This window comes from Pan paniscus, chromosome 5, assembly GCF_029289425.2.
Source record: "Pan paniscus chromosome 5, NHGRI_mPanPan1-v2.0_pri, whole genome shotgun sequence".
Classification (NCBI taxonomy): Eukaryota; Metazoa; Chordata; class Mammalia; order Primates; family Hominidae; genus Pan; species Pan paniscus.
In genome coordinates, this window is record NC_073254.2 from 109,903,764 (window position 1) to 109,920,349 (window position 16,586).

The 16,586-nt window shown below is 46.1% G+C and overlaps 2 protein-coding genes and 1 non-coding gene across 8 annotated transcripts in view; 2 read left to right on the top strand and 1 right to left on the bottom strand.

Annotated features, from left to right (window-relative positions):
* Nucleotides 1-8,826, bottom strand: part of MDN1 (midasin AAA ATPase 1) — a 189,299-nt gene extending 180,473 nt beyond the window's left edge. The window contains exons 1-2 of the mRNA XM_003822877.6: nt 8,751-8,826; nt 7,116-7,209 (exon numbers count right to left, since the gene is read on the bottom strand). The gene's annotated coding sequence lies outside the window, so the exon portion shown is untranslated. The remainder of the gene's footprint in view (nt 1-7,115; nt 7,210-8,750) is intronic.
* LOC112440278 (small nucleolar RNA U13) lies at nt 2,491-2,592 on the top strand. The gene has a single exon (XR_003028453.2). It is a non-coding gene; the product is annotated as a small nucleolar RNA U13 (small nucleolar RNA).
* A 25-nt stretch (nt 8,827-8,851) lies between the features above and the next one.
* CASP8AP2 (caspase 8 associated protein 2) overlaps nt 8,852-16,586 on the top strand; it is a 47,079-nt gene continuing 39,344 nt past the window's right edge. For 2 of the 6 annotated variants that reach the window (XM_063604955.1, XM_034962524.3), the window contains exon 1: nt 8,852-9,246. In XM_063604955.1, the coding sequence (XP_063461025.1) occupies nt 8,991-9,246 (256 nt within the window). In that variant the 5' untranslated portion in view covers nt 8,852-8,990. Of the gene's footprint in view, nt 9,288-11,429; nt 11,487-12,474; nt 12,650-13,637; nt 15,874-16,586 lie in introns of those variants that run through there. The other 4 variants (XM_063604956.1, XM_003822881.5, XM_003822882.4 and 1 more) reach the window with 4 other exon arrangements.

Consider the following 16,586-nt stretch of genomic DNA (forward strand, 5'->3'; position numbering starts at 1 on the left):
CGTTTGATTGTCACCCAATAGTCCTGGTGTGTGTGGGGTGGGGAGCGCTCTCCTGTTCTGCTCATACCTAACTAGTTAACATTCTGCCCCAGCAATTCCCCTTGTAGGACTCTAGCCTGCGGAAATCCTCACATAAGTGTGACAAAGACACCCCTTGCAGTTTTCTTAATACAGATATTGGAAGAAAATGTTCAATTGGGAATATTAAACTATGGGGTGTAAGTTATAGAATATTCTGGAAGTCATAAAAAATAGTAGAGTCCATAACATTAAAAGTGCACTTGTGGGCTGGGCGCAGTGGCTCAAGGCAAGGCAGGCAGATCACGAGATAAGGAGTTGGAGACCAGTCTGGCCAACATGGTGAAACCCTGTCTCTACTAAAAATACAAAAATTAGGGCTGGGTGCCTTGGTTCACGCCTGTAATCCCAGCACGTTGGGAGGCCGAGGCGGGCAGATCATCTGAGGTCAGCAGTTTGAGACCAGCCTGACCAACATGGTAAAACCCTGTCTCTACTAAAAATACAAAAATTAGCCAGGTGTGGTGGTGCATGCCTGTAATCCCAGCTACTCAGGAGGCTGAAGCAGCAGAATCGCTTGAACTCAGGAGACGGAGGTTGTGGTGAGCCGAGATCGTGGGATTGCACTCCAGCCTAGGCAACAAGAGCGAAACTCCGTCTTTTTTTTTTTTTTTGAAGTGGGGCCAGGCGTGGTGGCTCACGCCTGTAATCCCAGCACTTTGGGAGGCCAAGGCGGGCAGATCACCCGAGGTCGGGAGTTTGAGACCAGTCTGGCCAACATGGTGAAACCTTGTCTCTACTAAAAATACAAAAATTAGCTGGGCATAGTGGTGGGCGCCTGTAATCCCACCTACTCAGGAGGCTGAGGCAGGAGAATAGCTTGAACCCGGGAGGCGGAGGTTGCAGTGAGCGGACATCGTGCCAGTGCACTCCAGCCTGGGCGACAAGAGCGAAACTCTGTCTCAAAAAGAAGAAAAAGACAAAAAAAAAAAAATGTAGTTATGTAGTGATAATGCACCCTGGCAACTATTCTCAGGAATCTGTTGAAAGAGATGCCCCCTGAAAAAGGAGGATAAAACCAAGAAAGAAGACGACACGGGATCCAGGAAATAAGAGATTTAGCACAGAAAGAAAAAGTAAAATAACCCCGTCGATCGTAATCCTAATCCACGGGATTATTTTACTTTTAAGTGTTTAAAGTTAAGGGAAATCCCGGAACTTTCATCTGGGCAGCAGCAGGAAGATGAACAGCTCTAGGGTGATTAAATTAATAGAACAGGTTAGTGGTTGCCTGAGTTTGGGATTGGAAGAGAAGACAATGTAAACAGCCAGGAGGCAAAATTTGGGGGTAATAAAAATCTAAGACTGGGCAGGGCACAGTGGCTCACGCCTGTAATCTCAGCACTTTGGGAGGCTGAGTCGGGTGGATCACAAGGTCAGGAGTTCAAGACCAGCCTGGCCAAGATGGTGAAACCCCATCTCTACTAAAAATACAAAAATTGGCCGGGCACGGTGGCTCACACCTGTAATCCCAGCACTTTGGCAGGCCAAGGCGGGCAGATCACCTGAGGTCAGGAGTTCGAGACCAGCCTAGCCAACATGGTGAAACCCCATCTCTACTAAAAATACAAAAATTAGCCGGGCGTGGTGGCACGTGCCTGTAGTCCCAGCTATTTGGGAGGCTGAGGCAGGAGAATCACTTGAACCCAGGAGGCAGAGGTTGTGGTGAGCCGAGATCGTGCCACTGCACTCCCACCTGGGCAACAGAGTGAGACTCCGTCTCAAAAACAACAACAAAAAAATGTATATATATAAATTAGCCAGGTGCAGTGGCAAGCGCCTGTAATCCTAGCTACTCGGGAGGCTGAGGCAGAAGAATCGCGTGAACCTGGGAGGTGGAGGTTGCAGTGAGTCGAGATCCCACCATCGCACTCCAGCCTGGGTGACAGAACGAGATTCTGTCTCAAAATAATAATTTAAAAAAATGATGATAAGGAAGGAATAGAGCATATGTAGTATAGATGAAATAAGGTTGACAGTGTATTAGTAATTATTGAAACCAGATATTGGGTAATAGGAGTTTATTGTATTCTTCTTTTCTCTTCTTTCTTTTTTTTTGAGACGGAGTCTCGCTTTGTCACCCAGACTAGAGTGCAGTGACACAATCTCAGCTCACTGCAACCTCCACCTCCTGGGTTCAAGCGATTCTCCTGCCTCAACCTCCCGAGTAGCTGGGAGTACAGGCACGCTCCACCACACACCCGGCTAATTTTTTCTTTTGTATTTTAAGTAGAGACAGGGTTTCACCACGTTGGCCAGGCTTGTCTCGAACTCCTGACCTCAGGTAATCCACCCGCCTCGACCTCCCAAAGTGCTGGGATTACAGAGGTAAGCCACCGCGCCTAGCCTATTGTACTCTTCTTTTACTTTTGTGTATGTTTGAAATTTTGCACTAAAAACATAGTATCTTTGATCCTTTTATAGTTCATAAGCATGATGATTGGGTTTTTGCACACGTGTAATATGTGCCTCCCTCAAACCATGTTATGACCTCAGCATATTACCTGTCTGATATAAAAATATGTATATATTTTAGAAACAGGGTCTTATTCTCTCACCCAGGCTAGAGTGTACTGGTGCAATCATAGCTCAATGTAACCTTGAACCCCTGGGCCCAAGCAATCTTCCTGAGCAGCTAGGACTACAGGAACCTGCTACCACACCCAAATTTTTTTTTTTTTTTTCTTTTTTTTGAGATAGAGTCTCACTCTGTCACCCAGGCTGGAGTGAAGTGGTATGATCTTGGCTTACTGCAACCTCTCCCTCCTGGGTTCAAGCAATTCTCCTGCCTCATCCTCTGTAGTCTCTGGAGTAGCTGGGATTACAGGCGTGCACCACCACACCTGGCTAATTTTTTGTATTTTTTAGTAGAGACAGGGTTTCACCATGTTGGCCAGGCTGGTCTCAAACTCCTGACTTCAAGTAATCCACCCACCTCGGACTCCCAAAGTGCACGGATTACAGGCATGCACCACCACACCCAGCTCTTCTTCTTCTTTTTTTTTTTAATAGACAAGGTCTCAGTATGTTGCCCAGGCTGGTCTCCCGCTCCTGGGCTCAAACAATCCTCCAGCCTTGGCCTCCCAAAGTGCTGGGATTATAGGCATGAGCCACTATGCCTGGTCTTAAATGTGTTAAGTTGTCTTAAGTCTTACGCTACTTTCTCTGCTGGTGGTGCCCACCCAACAGCCATTGGTGACCTCTGAAAATTAATATTTTTGAAAAAAATTATGAGTGTCATGTAAAGAGAACTTGGGTATCAACTTGTAGATGCTACCATTGACCAAAGATGATACAATCTGAGCTTTAATAAAGATAGCAGTTATAATGAATCAAAACCTATTAGTTTAACCCATTAATATATACTAATAATTTTAAAAATTTGTTGCCTTTGGAGAGTAAGAAGTCAATCTTGAAAGCTGATAAAGGGAGAAATTTTAAAATGTATCCTGCCTCTCATATGTGAATTGTACCACTGGGAACTAAATAGAAGATGATGACAAGTGTCTCTTCCTGAGAATAGTCCACCTAATTTGAAAAAGAATTGCCAGTGTGGTGGCTCACGCCTGTAATCCCAGCACTTTGGGAGGCCAAGGAGGGCAGATCACGAGGTCAGGAGATCTAGACCATCCTGGCTAACACAGTGAAACCCCGTCTCTACTAAAAATACAAAAAATTAGCTGGGCGTGGTGGTGGGCGCCTGTAGTCCCTGCTACTCAGGAGGCTGAGGCAGGAGAATAGCATGAATCCGGGAGGCGGAGCTTGCACTGAGCACAGATCGTGCCACTGCACTCCAGCCTGGGGAACAAAGCGAGACTGTCTCAAAAAAAAAAAAAAAAAAAAAAAAAAAAGAATTGACAAAATTAGAATACCACTATTTTGCAACTCCCAGTTAATTCATTAATCTTGGCATTAAGTATCAATGGCTGCTAACATAGCAAAAGGGGCAAAAAAACCCAGACTTTAGATGGCTTTTGCTGAAAGAACATAATGCTACCTATAGTCTTACCAAAAGGATCAAACCTCTGATCCAGCTGTCAATTTTTTTTGGGGGGGGGGTGATGGAGCCTTGCTCTGTCACCTAGCCTGGAAGTACAGTGGCGCAATCTCAGCTCACTGTGACCTCCAACTCCTGGGTTCAAGCGATTCTCCTGCTTCGGCCTCCCAAGTAGCTGGGATTACAGGCTTCCACCACCACACCTGGCTATTTTTTGTATTTTTAGTAGAGACAGGGTTTCACCATGTTGGACCAGGCTGGTCTCAAACTCCTTGCCTCAAGTGATCCGCCAGCCTCAGCCTCCCAAAGTGCTGGGATTACAGGCATGAGCCACTGTGCCTGGCCCCAGCTGTCGATTTTTTAAAATGAAGAGGATAGAATATGTTAAGCTGCACCATGAATTTATAATCAGAAAAACTCAGACTGTGAAAGATTCTACAGATCAAAAACTCAGGTTTTTCAAGACATAAATTTAAGAAAAAAGTATGGGAGGGGAAACTGTGAATTATAAGAAATGGCAAAATGATTTAAATGTTTGTGAACCTCCAAAATTCGTATGTTGAAGTCTTAATACCCCAGTGTGATGGTATTTGGAAGTGAGACCTTTTGGAGGTAATTAGATTTAGATGAGGTTTTGAGGATAGAGTCCTCATAATAGGATTATTGCCCTTATAATGGGAGGGAAAGACTAGAGTCCCTTCTCTCTCTGCCAAGGGAGGATACACTAAGAAGGTGGCCATCTACAAGCCAGGAAGGGAGCCCTCACCAGACAATAAATCTGCTGGCTCCTTGATCTTGGATCTCCCAGCCTCTAGAACTGTAAGAAATTTTTGCTTGTTGATTAAGTTAAAGAGGTTCAGAACGTGCAACCCCGAAACAGACCATTTTGACATATTATTTTGAAGTAAAGAAAAATCAGAACCAGCCAACTCAGTGAAACGTCTTTACCTCCCCAATTGCCTAAAATAAAGTATAAACTTACCCTTTTGCAAAGGAAATTTATACTCACAAAGGAAATTTCTGTTAGTAAAGCTGTCTGTACCAGGAAGAGAGCTACTCCAAGACAACTTTTTTCACTTAATAGACTGTTATCTGTGTCAATAAATCCACTGAGAAAGTTTATGTTTTAAGCCTCAGCCTCCCGAGTACCTGGGATTACAGGCATGCGTCACCACACCCAGCAAATTTTGTATTTTTAGTAGAAACAGAGTTTCACCATGTTGTATTTTAGTCTCCACTAAAAATACAAAAATTAGCTGGGCATAGTGGTGCACGCCTGTAATCCTAGCTACTGAAGAGGCTGAGGCATAAGAATTGCTTGAACCTGGGAGGCAGACATTGCAGTGAGCTGAGATCATGCACTCCAGCCTGGGGACAGAGCCAGACTCCAACTCAAAAAAAATGTTACTTTTATTCAGTCTACAGTCGTACCGAGGACTATAGACTGAGGTCTACAGCCCAGGAGCTGTCCTTCAGAGTTCTGTCAGACTGCTGCAGCACAGTATTTCAGCCCACTGTTTATATACCTGTGGTGGAGGTTCAGTATGTGCAAAATCACATTAAAGTTTTGGTGCAGGAGTACATCTAGTTATAGATTTCAGAGGCATAATCACTAACCCTATCAGACGTTATCTCATGTGTAGGAAAAGGCACTATATTCCTCCTTTCCTTTCTTTTTTTTTTTTGAGACAGAGTCTCGATTTGTTCCCCAGGCTGGAGTGCAGTGGTGCGATCTCGGCTCACTGCAAGCTCCCCTTCCTGGGTTCACGCCATTCTCTTGCCTCAGCCTCCCTAGTAGCTGGAACTACAGGCACCCGCCACCATGCCCAGCTAATTTTTTGTATTTTTTAGTAGAGACGGGGTTTCACCGTGTTAGCCAGGATGGTCTCGATCTCCTGACCTCGTGATCCGCCCTCCTCGGCCTCCCAAAGTGCTGGGATTACAGGCGTGAGCCACTGCGCACGTCCATATTCCTCCTTTAAGGAATATAGTGACTCAGGCAAGAGATGTTGGGGGCTGTGTGCACTATCCTGGTTTGCCTTCAAAGCATCTTTTCAGAGAGCTGCACTTCCTCACAGAGTGAGGGGCTTTGTGAAATTAGATGGCAAGCAGAAATGAGCAAAATGGCTTCTTACCCTTTTTACTTTGTCTCACAATAATTAGAGCACTATGTTTAAATGTCACTTCAAGGAATTATTTTCTCTATGGTTACATTTCTCTCTTTTTACAGTTTAACTTTTTCAAATAATTTTCCATTTTAGGATTTTTTTCTTTCTGATTTAACTCAGTCTTTGAATATGTGAAACAGTTACATGGTTCAAAAGTGAAAGGTTATAAAAATACAAACTCAAAAAGTAATTAATTAATTTAGTTTTTATTTTTCTCACCCTGTCTTATGGTACTGAAAACTCAACAGTTTAATTGGGGCCAGGCACAGTGGCTCACATCTGTAATTCCAGTACCTTGGGAGGCCCAGGCATGAGGATTTCTTGAGCCCAGGGGTTCAAGGTTACAGTGAACTACGATTGTGCTACTGCACTCCAGCCTGGGTGACAGAGGCAGACTGTGTATCTAATACCCTCCCACACCCAATTTATTTGGGTGAATTATATAGTATGTAAATTATATCCCAGTAAAGCTCTTATTAAAAAAATTAAAGCCGGCCAGACACAGTGGCTCACGCCTGTAATCCCAGCACTTTGGGAGGCAGAGGCGGGCGGAATACCTGAGGTCAGGAGTTTGAGACCAGCCTGGCCAACATGGTGAAACCCCATCTCTACTAAAAATACAAAAAACATAGCCAGGCCTGGTGGCAGGTGCCTGTAATCCCAGCTACTTGGGAGGCTGAGGCAGGAGAATCACTTGAACCTGGGAGGTGGAGGTTGCAGTGAGCCGAGACCGCCCCATTGCACTCCAGCCTGGGCAACAAGAACAAAACTCCAACTCAAAAAAAAAAAAAAAGTTAATTAATTAATTAATTTTTAAAAAGCCATGCATATGTGCAAATAAAAATACATAACTTAGGTGGAGTGGCTCATACCTGTAATACCAGCACTTTGGAAGGCAGAGGTCGGAGGATTGCTTGAGGTCAAGAGTTGGAGACGAGCCTGGGCAACAACATGGCAAGACCCTGTCTATATTAAAAAAAAAAAAAAAAAATGAAAGAAAGAAAGGCGAGTGTGGTGTTGTGTGCCTGTGGTCCCAGCTACCTGGGAGGCTGAGGTAGGAGCATTGCTTGAGCCTAGGAGTTTGAGGATGCAGTAAGCTATGATCACACCATTGCACTCCAGCTAGGACAACAGACTGAGACCTTGTCTCTAAAAAAATAAGAATAAAAATAAAGCCAGGCGCGGTGGCTCACGCCTGTAATCCCAGCACTGAGGCGGGCAGATCACCTGAGGTCAGGAGTTTGAGACCAGCCTGCCCGACATGGCGAAACCCCATCTCTACTAAAAATACAAAAAACTAGCCAGGCAGGCCCCTGTAATCCCAGCTATTTGGGAGGCTGAGGCAGGAAAATCGCATGAACCCCGGAGGTGGAGATTGCAGTGAGCTGAGATCACACCACTGCACTCCAGCCTGGGTGACAAGAGTGAAACTCCGTCTCAAAAAAAAAAAAGAATAAAAATAAAAATAAATTGGTTGATATGGCAGTTAAGACTAAATGGGGTCAGGTGCAGTGACTCACACCTGTAATCCCAGCACTTTGGGAGACTGAGGTGGGAGGATTGTTTGAGCCCAGAAGTTCGTCACCAGCCTGGGCAACATAGCAAGACCCCATCTCTACAACAATTTAAAAAAATTACCCAGGGGTGGCCGGGCGTGGGTGGCTCACGCCTTTAATCCCAGCACTTTGGGAGGCCAAGCTGGGCAGATCACCTGAGGACAGGAGTTCAAGACCAGCCTGGTCAACATGGCGAAACCCTGTCTCTACTAAAAATACAAAAATTAGGTTGGCGTGGTAACACATGCCTGCAATCCCAGCTAGTCGGGAGACTGAGGCAGGAGAATCACTTGAACCCCGGAGGCGGAGGTTGTAGTGGGTCGAGATCGCGCCATTGCACTCCAGCCTGGGCAACAAGAGTGAAACTCCATCTCAGAAACAAAACGAAACAAAACAGCCAGGGGTGGTGGTCGCTCGCGTCTATGGTCCCAGCTACTCTGGAGGCAGAGGTGGGAGGATCTCTCGAGGCTTGGAGGTGGAGGTTGCAGGGAGCCGAGATCGCGCCACTGCGCTCCAGCCTGAGCGACAAAGCGATACCCTGTCTGAAAGCAAAAAGAAAAAAAAAAAGCTAAGTGGACAAACGAGGAAATGGGTAGGGATGAATATAGGCAGACTATAAGTAGCCGAGGAAGGTGGCCTTATTTTCGCACCTATCAATGCTCAGGCTGAGCTCCTGAGGCTAGACCTACCGGCACCCCCCATTCCTACAGGTTCTATAAGGCAAGTCAGGTATTCCACCCTCTAAAAAGCTCTTCTCTCTCCTGCCCCGCTAGACTAGTATCCCCTCCTTAAGGCTCCCAACATCCGAAGCTAAGTTGTTTGTCTGCCTATCATCCAGGAACGCGTCTGAGGGCAGGGAACAAATTTATTCATCGTAATCGAGCCCAGCACTTTGTCTCGCACGCAGCTGACAGCAGAATTTTAAGATAAAGTATTAAATAAATGACAGACCTCTCAAGGCTTCCTGTCTTTCACTAAAAAGCTTCTCTCAGGCCACGCCCCTACCTCCACTCAGGTCAGCCCCTTCCTATTGAAGCCCCGCCCCATCGCCTTCCCCGCCACCTTACACCCCGCCCCTTTCTCTTAAAGCCCTAGGAAGATTACTGGAGTTTGGCGCCAACCGTGTTTTTTTTTTTTCCCTTCCAAAGGCGGGAACTAGTTGTGGGCGCTGCGACGTGCTTTGCGTCTGATATGATTGGCCGTAGGCACTCAGTCCCGCCTCCATACCCTGATAGCGCTCTGGTATTGGTGGAGATGCCAGGGAGACCTCGGTGGGCAGAAAGGAACCGGGTTGTCTTGGGCCGGGCAGGGCGGGTAAGTTGTCGTAGGGGCCTGGTCCGTGAGGGACTGCTAAGGAAGAGGCTGCATGGCGCGGTAGTCCCCCGAGTGGAGGTCGGCTGCCCCTGGGAAACCAGAGAGTCGGAGGGAGTCCATCTGGAGCGGCCAAGTAGGTCGGGGAAGGGCCGCGCCTGACGTCTGGCTCCGCAGGTAGCCACGTTCCCTCCGCCCCCGGTGCAGCTTCAGGGCTTGCACCCTGCGTCCCTCTGTGGTCCCTCGAGAGGGTCTGGGCGGGGACTATGGGTGGGTGCGCCCAGGAATTGTCCCTCGGCCGCTCGTCCTGCCCCTCCCCCCCACCATCCAGTCTCTCCTTGGAATATACTCTTAAAATCTTTCGGATGGAGTTCTTTGGAGAAATGGGTTTCCTGGAGTGTCAGGTGATCATTGATGTTGATTGTTTCCGAAATGTTTATTTAGGCATCAAACCAACATGCCTAAATAAGTTTTTCATTTCTACAGCGCCTAGATTCATTCCTAGCACATAGTAGGCCCTAACTCAGATGTGAATGTAGAATTCGTAGGAGCTGAGCATTTGTGCTTCAGGCATCAAGTTGTCTTCTTCCTTGGTCTTTTTCCATTCTCCACACCTCCAGCAGCAAACCTTTCGCCTCTCCTCAAGGCCCTTCCCCCCCATCTCCCTCAGCGCCTCTTTGACTGGAGGGGGACAGAGGCTTTCATGGCAGGGATTCTCCCATCTCCCTTCCTATCCCCGCTATGCCCTCCAATTATCTTTTCCTGGCGTTCCGTTTTACAAGAGATGGCCTTCTTTCCAAAAACATGTATATTGTATTGAATATTCTTGATTTTGGCCATCTTGCTTTACAGACAGACCTGGGGTCTAATTTCAGCTCTGCCACTTACCAGGTGGTTGCCTTGTGCAAATTTCTTGATCGTCTGTGTTTTCCTCATCTGTAAAATGGGGAAAAGAATAATATGGACCTCATAGAACTCTGGGGAGGATTTAAACTAAGTGAATAGTGTATTTAGACCATTTAGGTTAGTGCCTGGAACATAGTAAATGTGCCGTATATGATAGCTTTTGTTAGTATTTGCCCCTTACTTCTTCTTCTGGGGTCTTGCTGTATTAGCCTTTCCCATGAGTGTAAAAATACACTGTCTTCTCTGGCTTTTTCCTGTTTTTCTCTACAAATGCTTGTGTTTTTCTCTAAATTTTATTTTTTGTCTTTTAGCACCTACATTAAGGACACATTCTCAGTTTCGTAGTGATTTTTCTTTTTCTTTTTTCCTTTTTTTTTGAGACTATAGCCCAGGCTGGAGTGCAATGGCAAGATCTCGGCTTACTACAGGTTTGACCTCCTGTGCTCAAGCAATCCTCCCACCTCAGCCTTCCAAGTAGCTGGAACTACAGGTGTGCACCAGCATGCCTGGCTAATTTTTGTATTTTGTAGAGACTGGGTTTTGCCATGTTTCCCAGGCTGGTCTCGAACTCCTAGGCTCAAGTGATCAGACTGCCCTCAACCTCCCAAAGTACTGGGATTACAAGTGTGAGCCACCCCGCCCAGCCACATTCTCTCAATTTTAAAAAGAAAACTTCCTTCAGACTGCCTATAACGAAAGGCTATGTGATCCTTCTCCTGTCTACTTTGCTTTCACATCTGAATCCATTGGAATTGTCCCAGAAAAGATTATGCATGAGTAAATCTGCTTACAGACTTTTTTTTTTTTTTTTTTGAGACGGAGTCTCACTCTGTCACCCAGGCTGGAGTGCAGTGGCACGATCTCGGCTCACTGCAAGCTCCACCTCCCGGGTTCATGTCATCCTGCTGCAGCCTCCCGAGTAGCTGGGACTACAGGCGCCTGCCACCACGCCCGGCTAATTTTTTGTATTTTTAGTAGAGACGGGGTTTCACCCTGTTAGCTAGGATGGTCTCGATCTCCTGACCTTGTGATCCGCCCGCCTCAGCCTCCCAAAGTACTGAGATTACAGGCTTGAGCCACCACGCCCGGCCAAACATTTTTTTTTTAGACAGAGTCTTACTCTGTCGCCCAGGCTGGAGTTGCAGTGGCACGATCTCAGATCACTGCAGCCTCCACCTCCCAGGTTCAAGCGATTCTCCTGCCTCAGCCTCCCCAGTAGCTGGGATTACAAGTGTGTGCCACCATGTCAGGCTAATTTTTGTATTTTTAGTATAGATGAGGTTTCACCATGTTGGCCAGGCTGGTTTTGAACTCCTGACCTCAGGTGATCTGCCTGCCTCAGCCTCCCAATACAAACTCTTTTTCAGCATGATAGTTCTCAACTTTGAAAATTTTGCCTCTACACTTTCACAGGTGCATCACTTCTGTCGGTAGCAACTCTCATATATCGAGATCCTCAAATGGGAGAAGGTGAGGAAAAGTGAAAAAGACCCATTTTCCAAGAGATTCTGATACATTTTTCTTCCTCCTCTCCTTCCCCTCCTTCCAGGAGAATCACTGGCCTATGTGATTTCAAGAGTGTAATCTCACCTATTACTAAGGTGCTAATGAGTCCCAAATCATAATACCTACCATGCCTTTTCTGTATGACATTTCCAGCTGTTGGACATCTTTTTGTTTTTTGTTTTTTTCTCCCCTAGACGGAGTCTTGCTCTGTTTCCCAGGCTGGAGTGCAGTGGCGCGATCTCAGCTCACTGCAACCTCTGCCTCCCAGGTTCAAGCGATTCTTCTGGTCTCAGCCTCCGGAGTAGCTGGGATTATAGGCACACGCCACCACGCCCAGCCAATTTTTGTATTTTTAGTAGAGATGGGGTTTCACCATGTTGGCCAGGCTTGTCTCAAACTCCTGAACTCAGGTGATCCACCAGCCTCGGCCTCCCAAAGTGCTGGGATTACAGGCATGAGCCACCACGCCCGGCCTTTTTTTTTTTCTTTTCTTTTTGAGATGGAGTCTTGCCCTGTCGCCCAGGCTGGAGTGCAATGGCGCGATCTCGGCTCACTGCACCCTCCGCTTCCCAGGTTCAAGCGATTCTCCTGCCTCAGCCTCCCGAGTGTGGGATTACAGGTGCGCACCACCACGCCCAGCTAATTTTTTTGTATTTTTAGTAGAGACGGGGTTTCACCATGTTGGTCAGGCTGGTCTTGAACTCCTGACCTCGTGATCCGCCTGCTTTGGCCTCCCAAAGTGCTGGGATTACAGACATGAGCCACCACCCCCAGCTGCTGTTAGACATCTTTATCTGGATGTCCTACAGATAACTCAACATGACTTCACTGGTTGTCCATTGCAGTTAAAGCATGACTGTCCTCCAAAGCTAGAAACATGAGAATCGTCTTTAACAAATTGGGTATTTCTTTAATTCAACAGATATTCTTTTATTACTTGCCATTCTGCTAGGCCTGCTGAGAGCTGGGGATACAGTGAGAGCTGGGGAACAGAACAGAGATGGTCCTAATCTTTATGGAAAACCATTGGGTGGTCCATTGGGTGAGATGGACATTTCTCCAGGAATCCCACAAAAATGGAATCATGAACTTCAAGAAGAGGTCATGTAGGGAAAGGACACAATGGGGTAAGAGTATATAACAGAGGGCCTGACTTAGTGGGAAGAGAGGGTGGACAGGGGAGACTCAAAATGGCTTAAGCAAAATATCAAAGAAGAGCTAAGTGAAAGTAGAATATTGAGGAAAGAATATTCCCTGCAGAAGCCCTGTGTTGTTTTTTTTTTTTTTTTTCGATTTATAAATAGTTTATCCTGTTCACATTATGCAGAATTTCAGTGTCATTAATCCACAATGTTAGTACGGTAACAGAAACATAAAGGAGAAAAAAGGCAGGTGGGGGGAGGTTCATAGTGTGGCCTGACATAGTCTAAGGGTTCTCTCCTGTAGTATGCATCTCCTGCAGGCAAGTATTAATATCACTTCATTGTTTGAAGGACAGTACACTATCCAGGATTCATTTATTGTTCAGGTGTCTTTTCCAAAGTATGAGAAAACAGGAATAAATTCAATAATGAATATCTGCAATTCAAACCAATTTAACTACAGGTCAGTGGTGTCTTTCTTATCTATTATCACAAACATCCCAGTTGCCTCCATCTAAAAATTTCTTTCAAAAGTTAAGACACAATTAATTATATCTTATTAATTCCCTCAAAAGCAAAAAAAAAAAAGTACCACTCAGCATACAAGAGTTACACATTAAAAGTATATATATAGGGCTGGATGCGGTAGCGCACGCCTGTGATCCCAGCACTTTGGGAGGCCGAGGCGGGTGGATCATAAGGTCAGGAGTTCAAGACCAGCCTGGCCAAGATGGTGAAACCCTGTCTCTACTAAAAATACAAAAAATTAGCTGGGCGCGGCAGCAGGCGCCTGTAATCCCAGCTACTGAGGAGGCTGAGGCAGGAGAATCACTTGAACTCGGAGGGCAGAGGTTGCAGTGAGCAGAGATTGTGCCACTGCACTCCAGCCTGGGTGACAGAGTGAGACTCTGTCTCAAAAAAAAAAAGTGCATATTTCCTTTTTTTTTGAGATGGAGTCTCTCTTTGTTGCCCAGGCTGGAGTTCAGTGGCATGATCTCGGCTCACTGCAACCTCCTCCTTTCAGGTTCAAGTGATTCTCCTGCCTCACCCTCCCAAGTAGCTGGGATTACAGGTGTGTGCCACCATGTCTGGCCAATTTTTGTATTTTTAGTAGAGATGGCGTTTCACCATGTTGGCCAGGCTGGTCTCGAACTCCTGAACAAAGTTGATCTGCCCACCTCGGCTTTCCAGAGTGCTGGGATTACAGGTGTGAGCCACTGCGCCTGGCCTCAAAATTTGTTTTTTATCCTGAAATCAGCAGGAAGCACTGAAGGGCTTTTTGGTGGGGTTTTTTTTGTTTTTTGTTTTTTTTCTTTTGAGACGAAGTCTCCTGTCCCCCAGACTGGAGTGCAGTGGCGTGATCTCGGCTAACTGCAGCCTCCGCCTCCCAGCTTCCAGAAATTCTCCTGCCTCAGCCTTCCAGGTAGCTGGAATTATAGGCATGCGCCACCACGGCTGGCTAATTTTCGTATTTTTAGTAGAGATGACGTAGGCTGGTCTCGAACTCCTGACCTCAGGTGATCGCCTGACCTCAGGTGATCACCCACCTCAGGTGATCGCCTGCCTCAGCCTCCCAAAGTGCTAGGATTACAGGCGTGAGCCACCACATCCAGCCTAAGCACTGAAGTGTTTAAGCAGAGTTGGGAACACGATCATGTTTGCATTTTTAAAAGACAACTCATGCTGAGGTTTGAAGAACAATTTGAAATGGGGGAAGACTGTCCATATGAATACACTTTCCATTAAATCTTGTTGACTACCTCTCAGATCTGTTTTTAGTGTTTTGTGGGTTTTTTGGTTTGGTTTTGTTTTGAGACAGTCTCGCTCTTTGACCCAGGCTGGAGTGCAGCAGTGCAATCACAGCTCACTGCAGCCTCCGGAAGCATGTGCCACCACACCCAGCTAACTTTTCTTTTTTTTGTAGATATGGAGTCTCACTGTGTTGCCCAGGCTGGTCTTGAACTCCTGGGCATAAGCAGTCCTCCTGCCTCAGCCTCTCAGAATGTTGGGATTGCAGGCATGAACCACCGTGCCCAGCCAAGATCTGTTTCTTATTTTTATTTCCACTACTAAGAACTTACAGTGACACCTCGTTGTCTTCTTCTTTGTTTTGGTAGCCTTTTCTATCTCCCTTTCCACTCATATTTTCCAGACTCTTGCCAGAGTTAAACATCTAAGATGCAGATTTGATCATTATATTGCCCTCCTTTAAAAACCTTCACTGGTTCCCCCATTCCCTTCTGGATGGAATCCAAGTATCTTAATCACATAATACATCCCCTGACCTTTATTTTTTTTTTTGAGAGAGAGTCTCACTGTCACCTAGGCTGGAGTGCAGTGGCACGATCTTGGCTCACTGCAACCTCGGGGCCTGTGACTTCCTAAACTTTATTCTCACATTCTGATCTTGCCTTCCCATGTTCTATTCTGTAGGTGTTCACACCCATACTTGATTGTGAACTTATAGATAGATGTGGTGGGGAACAGATGTGGGGAGATCGTGTCAAGAAGTGTTTGCCAATGTGAGCCTAATTTAATTGAACCTTGGGAATTTGGAAACCTTGAGATAGTGAATAATGGAGCTAGAATGGTAGGTGTCAGTCTATATCAGGATAAGGAAGTTGTTTTGTTTTTTTTTTTAAATGGAGTCTAGCTGTGTGGCACAACCTCGGCTCACTGCAACCTCCGCCTCCTGGGTTCAAGCAATTCTCCTGCCTCAGCCTCCAGCAGTTGGGACTACAGACATGCACCACCATGCCCAGCTAATTTTTTTGTATTTTTAATAGAGGTAGGGTTTCACCATGTTGGCCACGATGGTCTCGATCTCTTGACCTCGTAATCCACCTGCCTCGGCCTCCCAAAGTGCTGGGATTATAGGCATGAGCCACTGCGCCCAGTCGGGATAAGGAATTTGTACTTTATTTATTAGAAATTGGGAAGTAACGGAAAGTTTTTGAGCAGGATTGCGGTAGAACTAACCCAGTAGTTGTGCGTAGCATGTATTTGGAGTGGGGAAATAATTAGGTAGCTATAGTGGGGTCCTGAAACAAATCGAAATGACAAGAATGGGAATAAATGGGAGAAATATTTCAGAGGTAGCATCAGTAGATCAGTAGTCTGTTAGGGAATGTTAGTGCTACTCCAAGAAATTAGAGAAATGAGGAGGTGAGCAGATATGGATGGAAAGATGATCTCTTGTTTTGGACTTGGTGAGTTTGTACCTACAGGAATGTGTTTATTAATGTTAGCATTTGTTTGTTTGTCTGTTTTGAGACAAGGTCTCATTCCGTCACTCAGGCTGGAGTGCAGTGACTTGATCTTGGCTCACAGCAATCTCTGCTTCCTGGTTGTGCTTAAGCAATCCTCCCACCTCAGCCTCCCAAGTATGGTTGGGACTATAGGAGTGTGTCACCACGCCTGGTAATTTTTGTATTTTTTGTAGAGATGGGATTTCGCCATGTTGCCTGGGCTGGTCTCGAACTCCTGGCCTGAAGTGATCCACCCACCTCGGCCTCCCCACAAAGTGCTGGGCCCACAAAGTGCTGGGATTACAGGTGTGAACCACTGAGCCCTGGCACCCAGCCACTAATTTTTTTTTTTTTTTTGAGACAGTCTTGCTCTGTTGCCCAAGCTGGAGTGCAGTGTGACAATCTCGGCTCACTTCAACCTCCGCCTTCCCCACGCTCAAGCAATTCTTGTGCCTGAGCCTCCTAAATAGCTGAGATTACTGGTGTGCGTCAGCATACCTGGCTAATTTTTTTTATTTTTAGTAGAGACAGGGTTTTACCGTGTTAGCCAGACTGGTCTTGAACTCCTGACTTCAAATCTGCCCGCCTGCCTAGGCTTCCCAAAGTGCTGGGATTTAGGCATGAGCTACCATACTTGGCCACTAATTGTTTTTTTGTTTGTTTGTTTTTGTTTG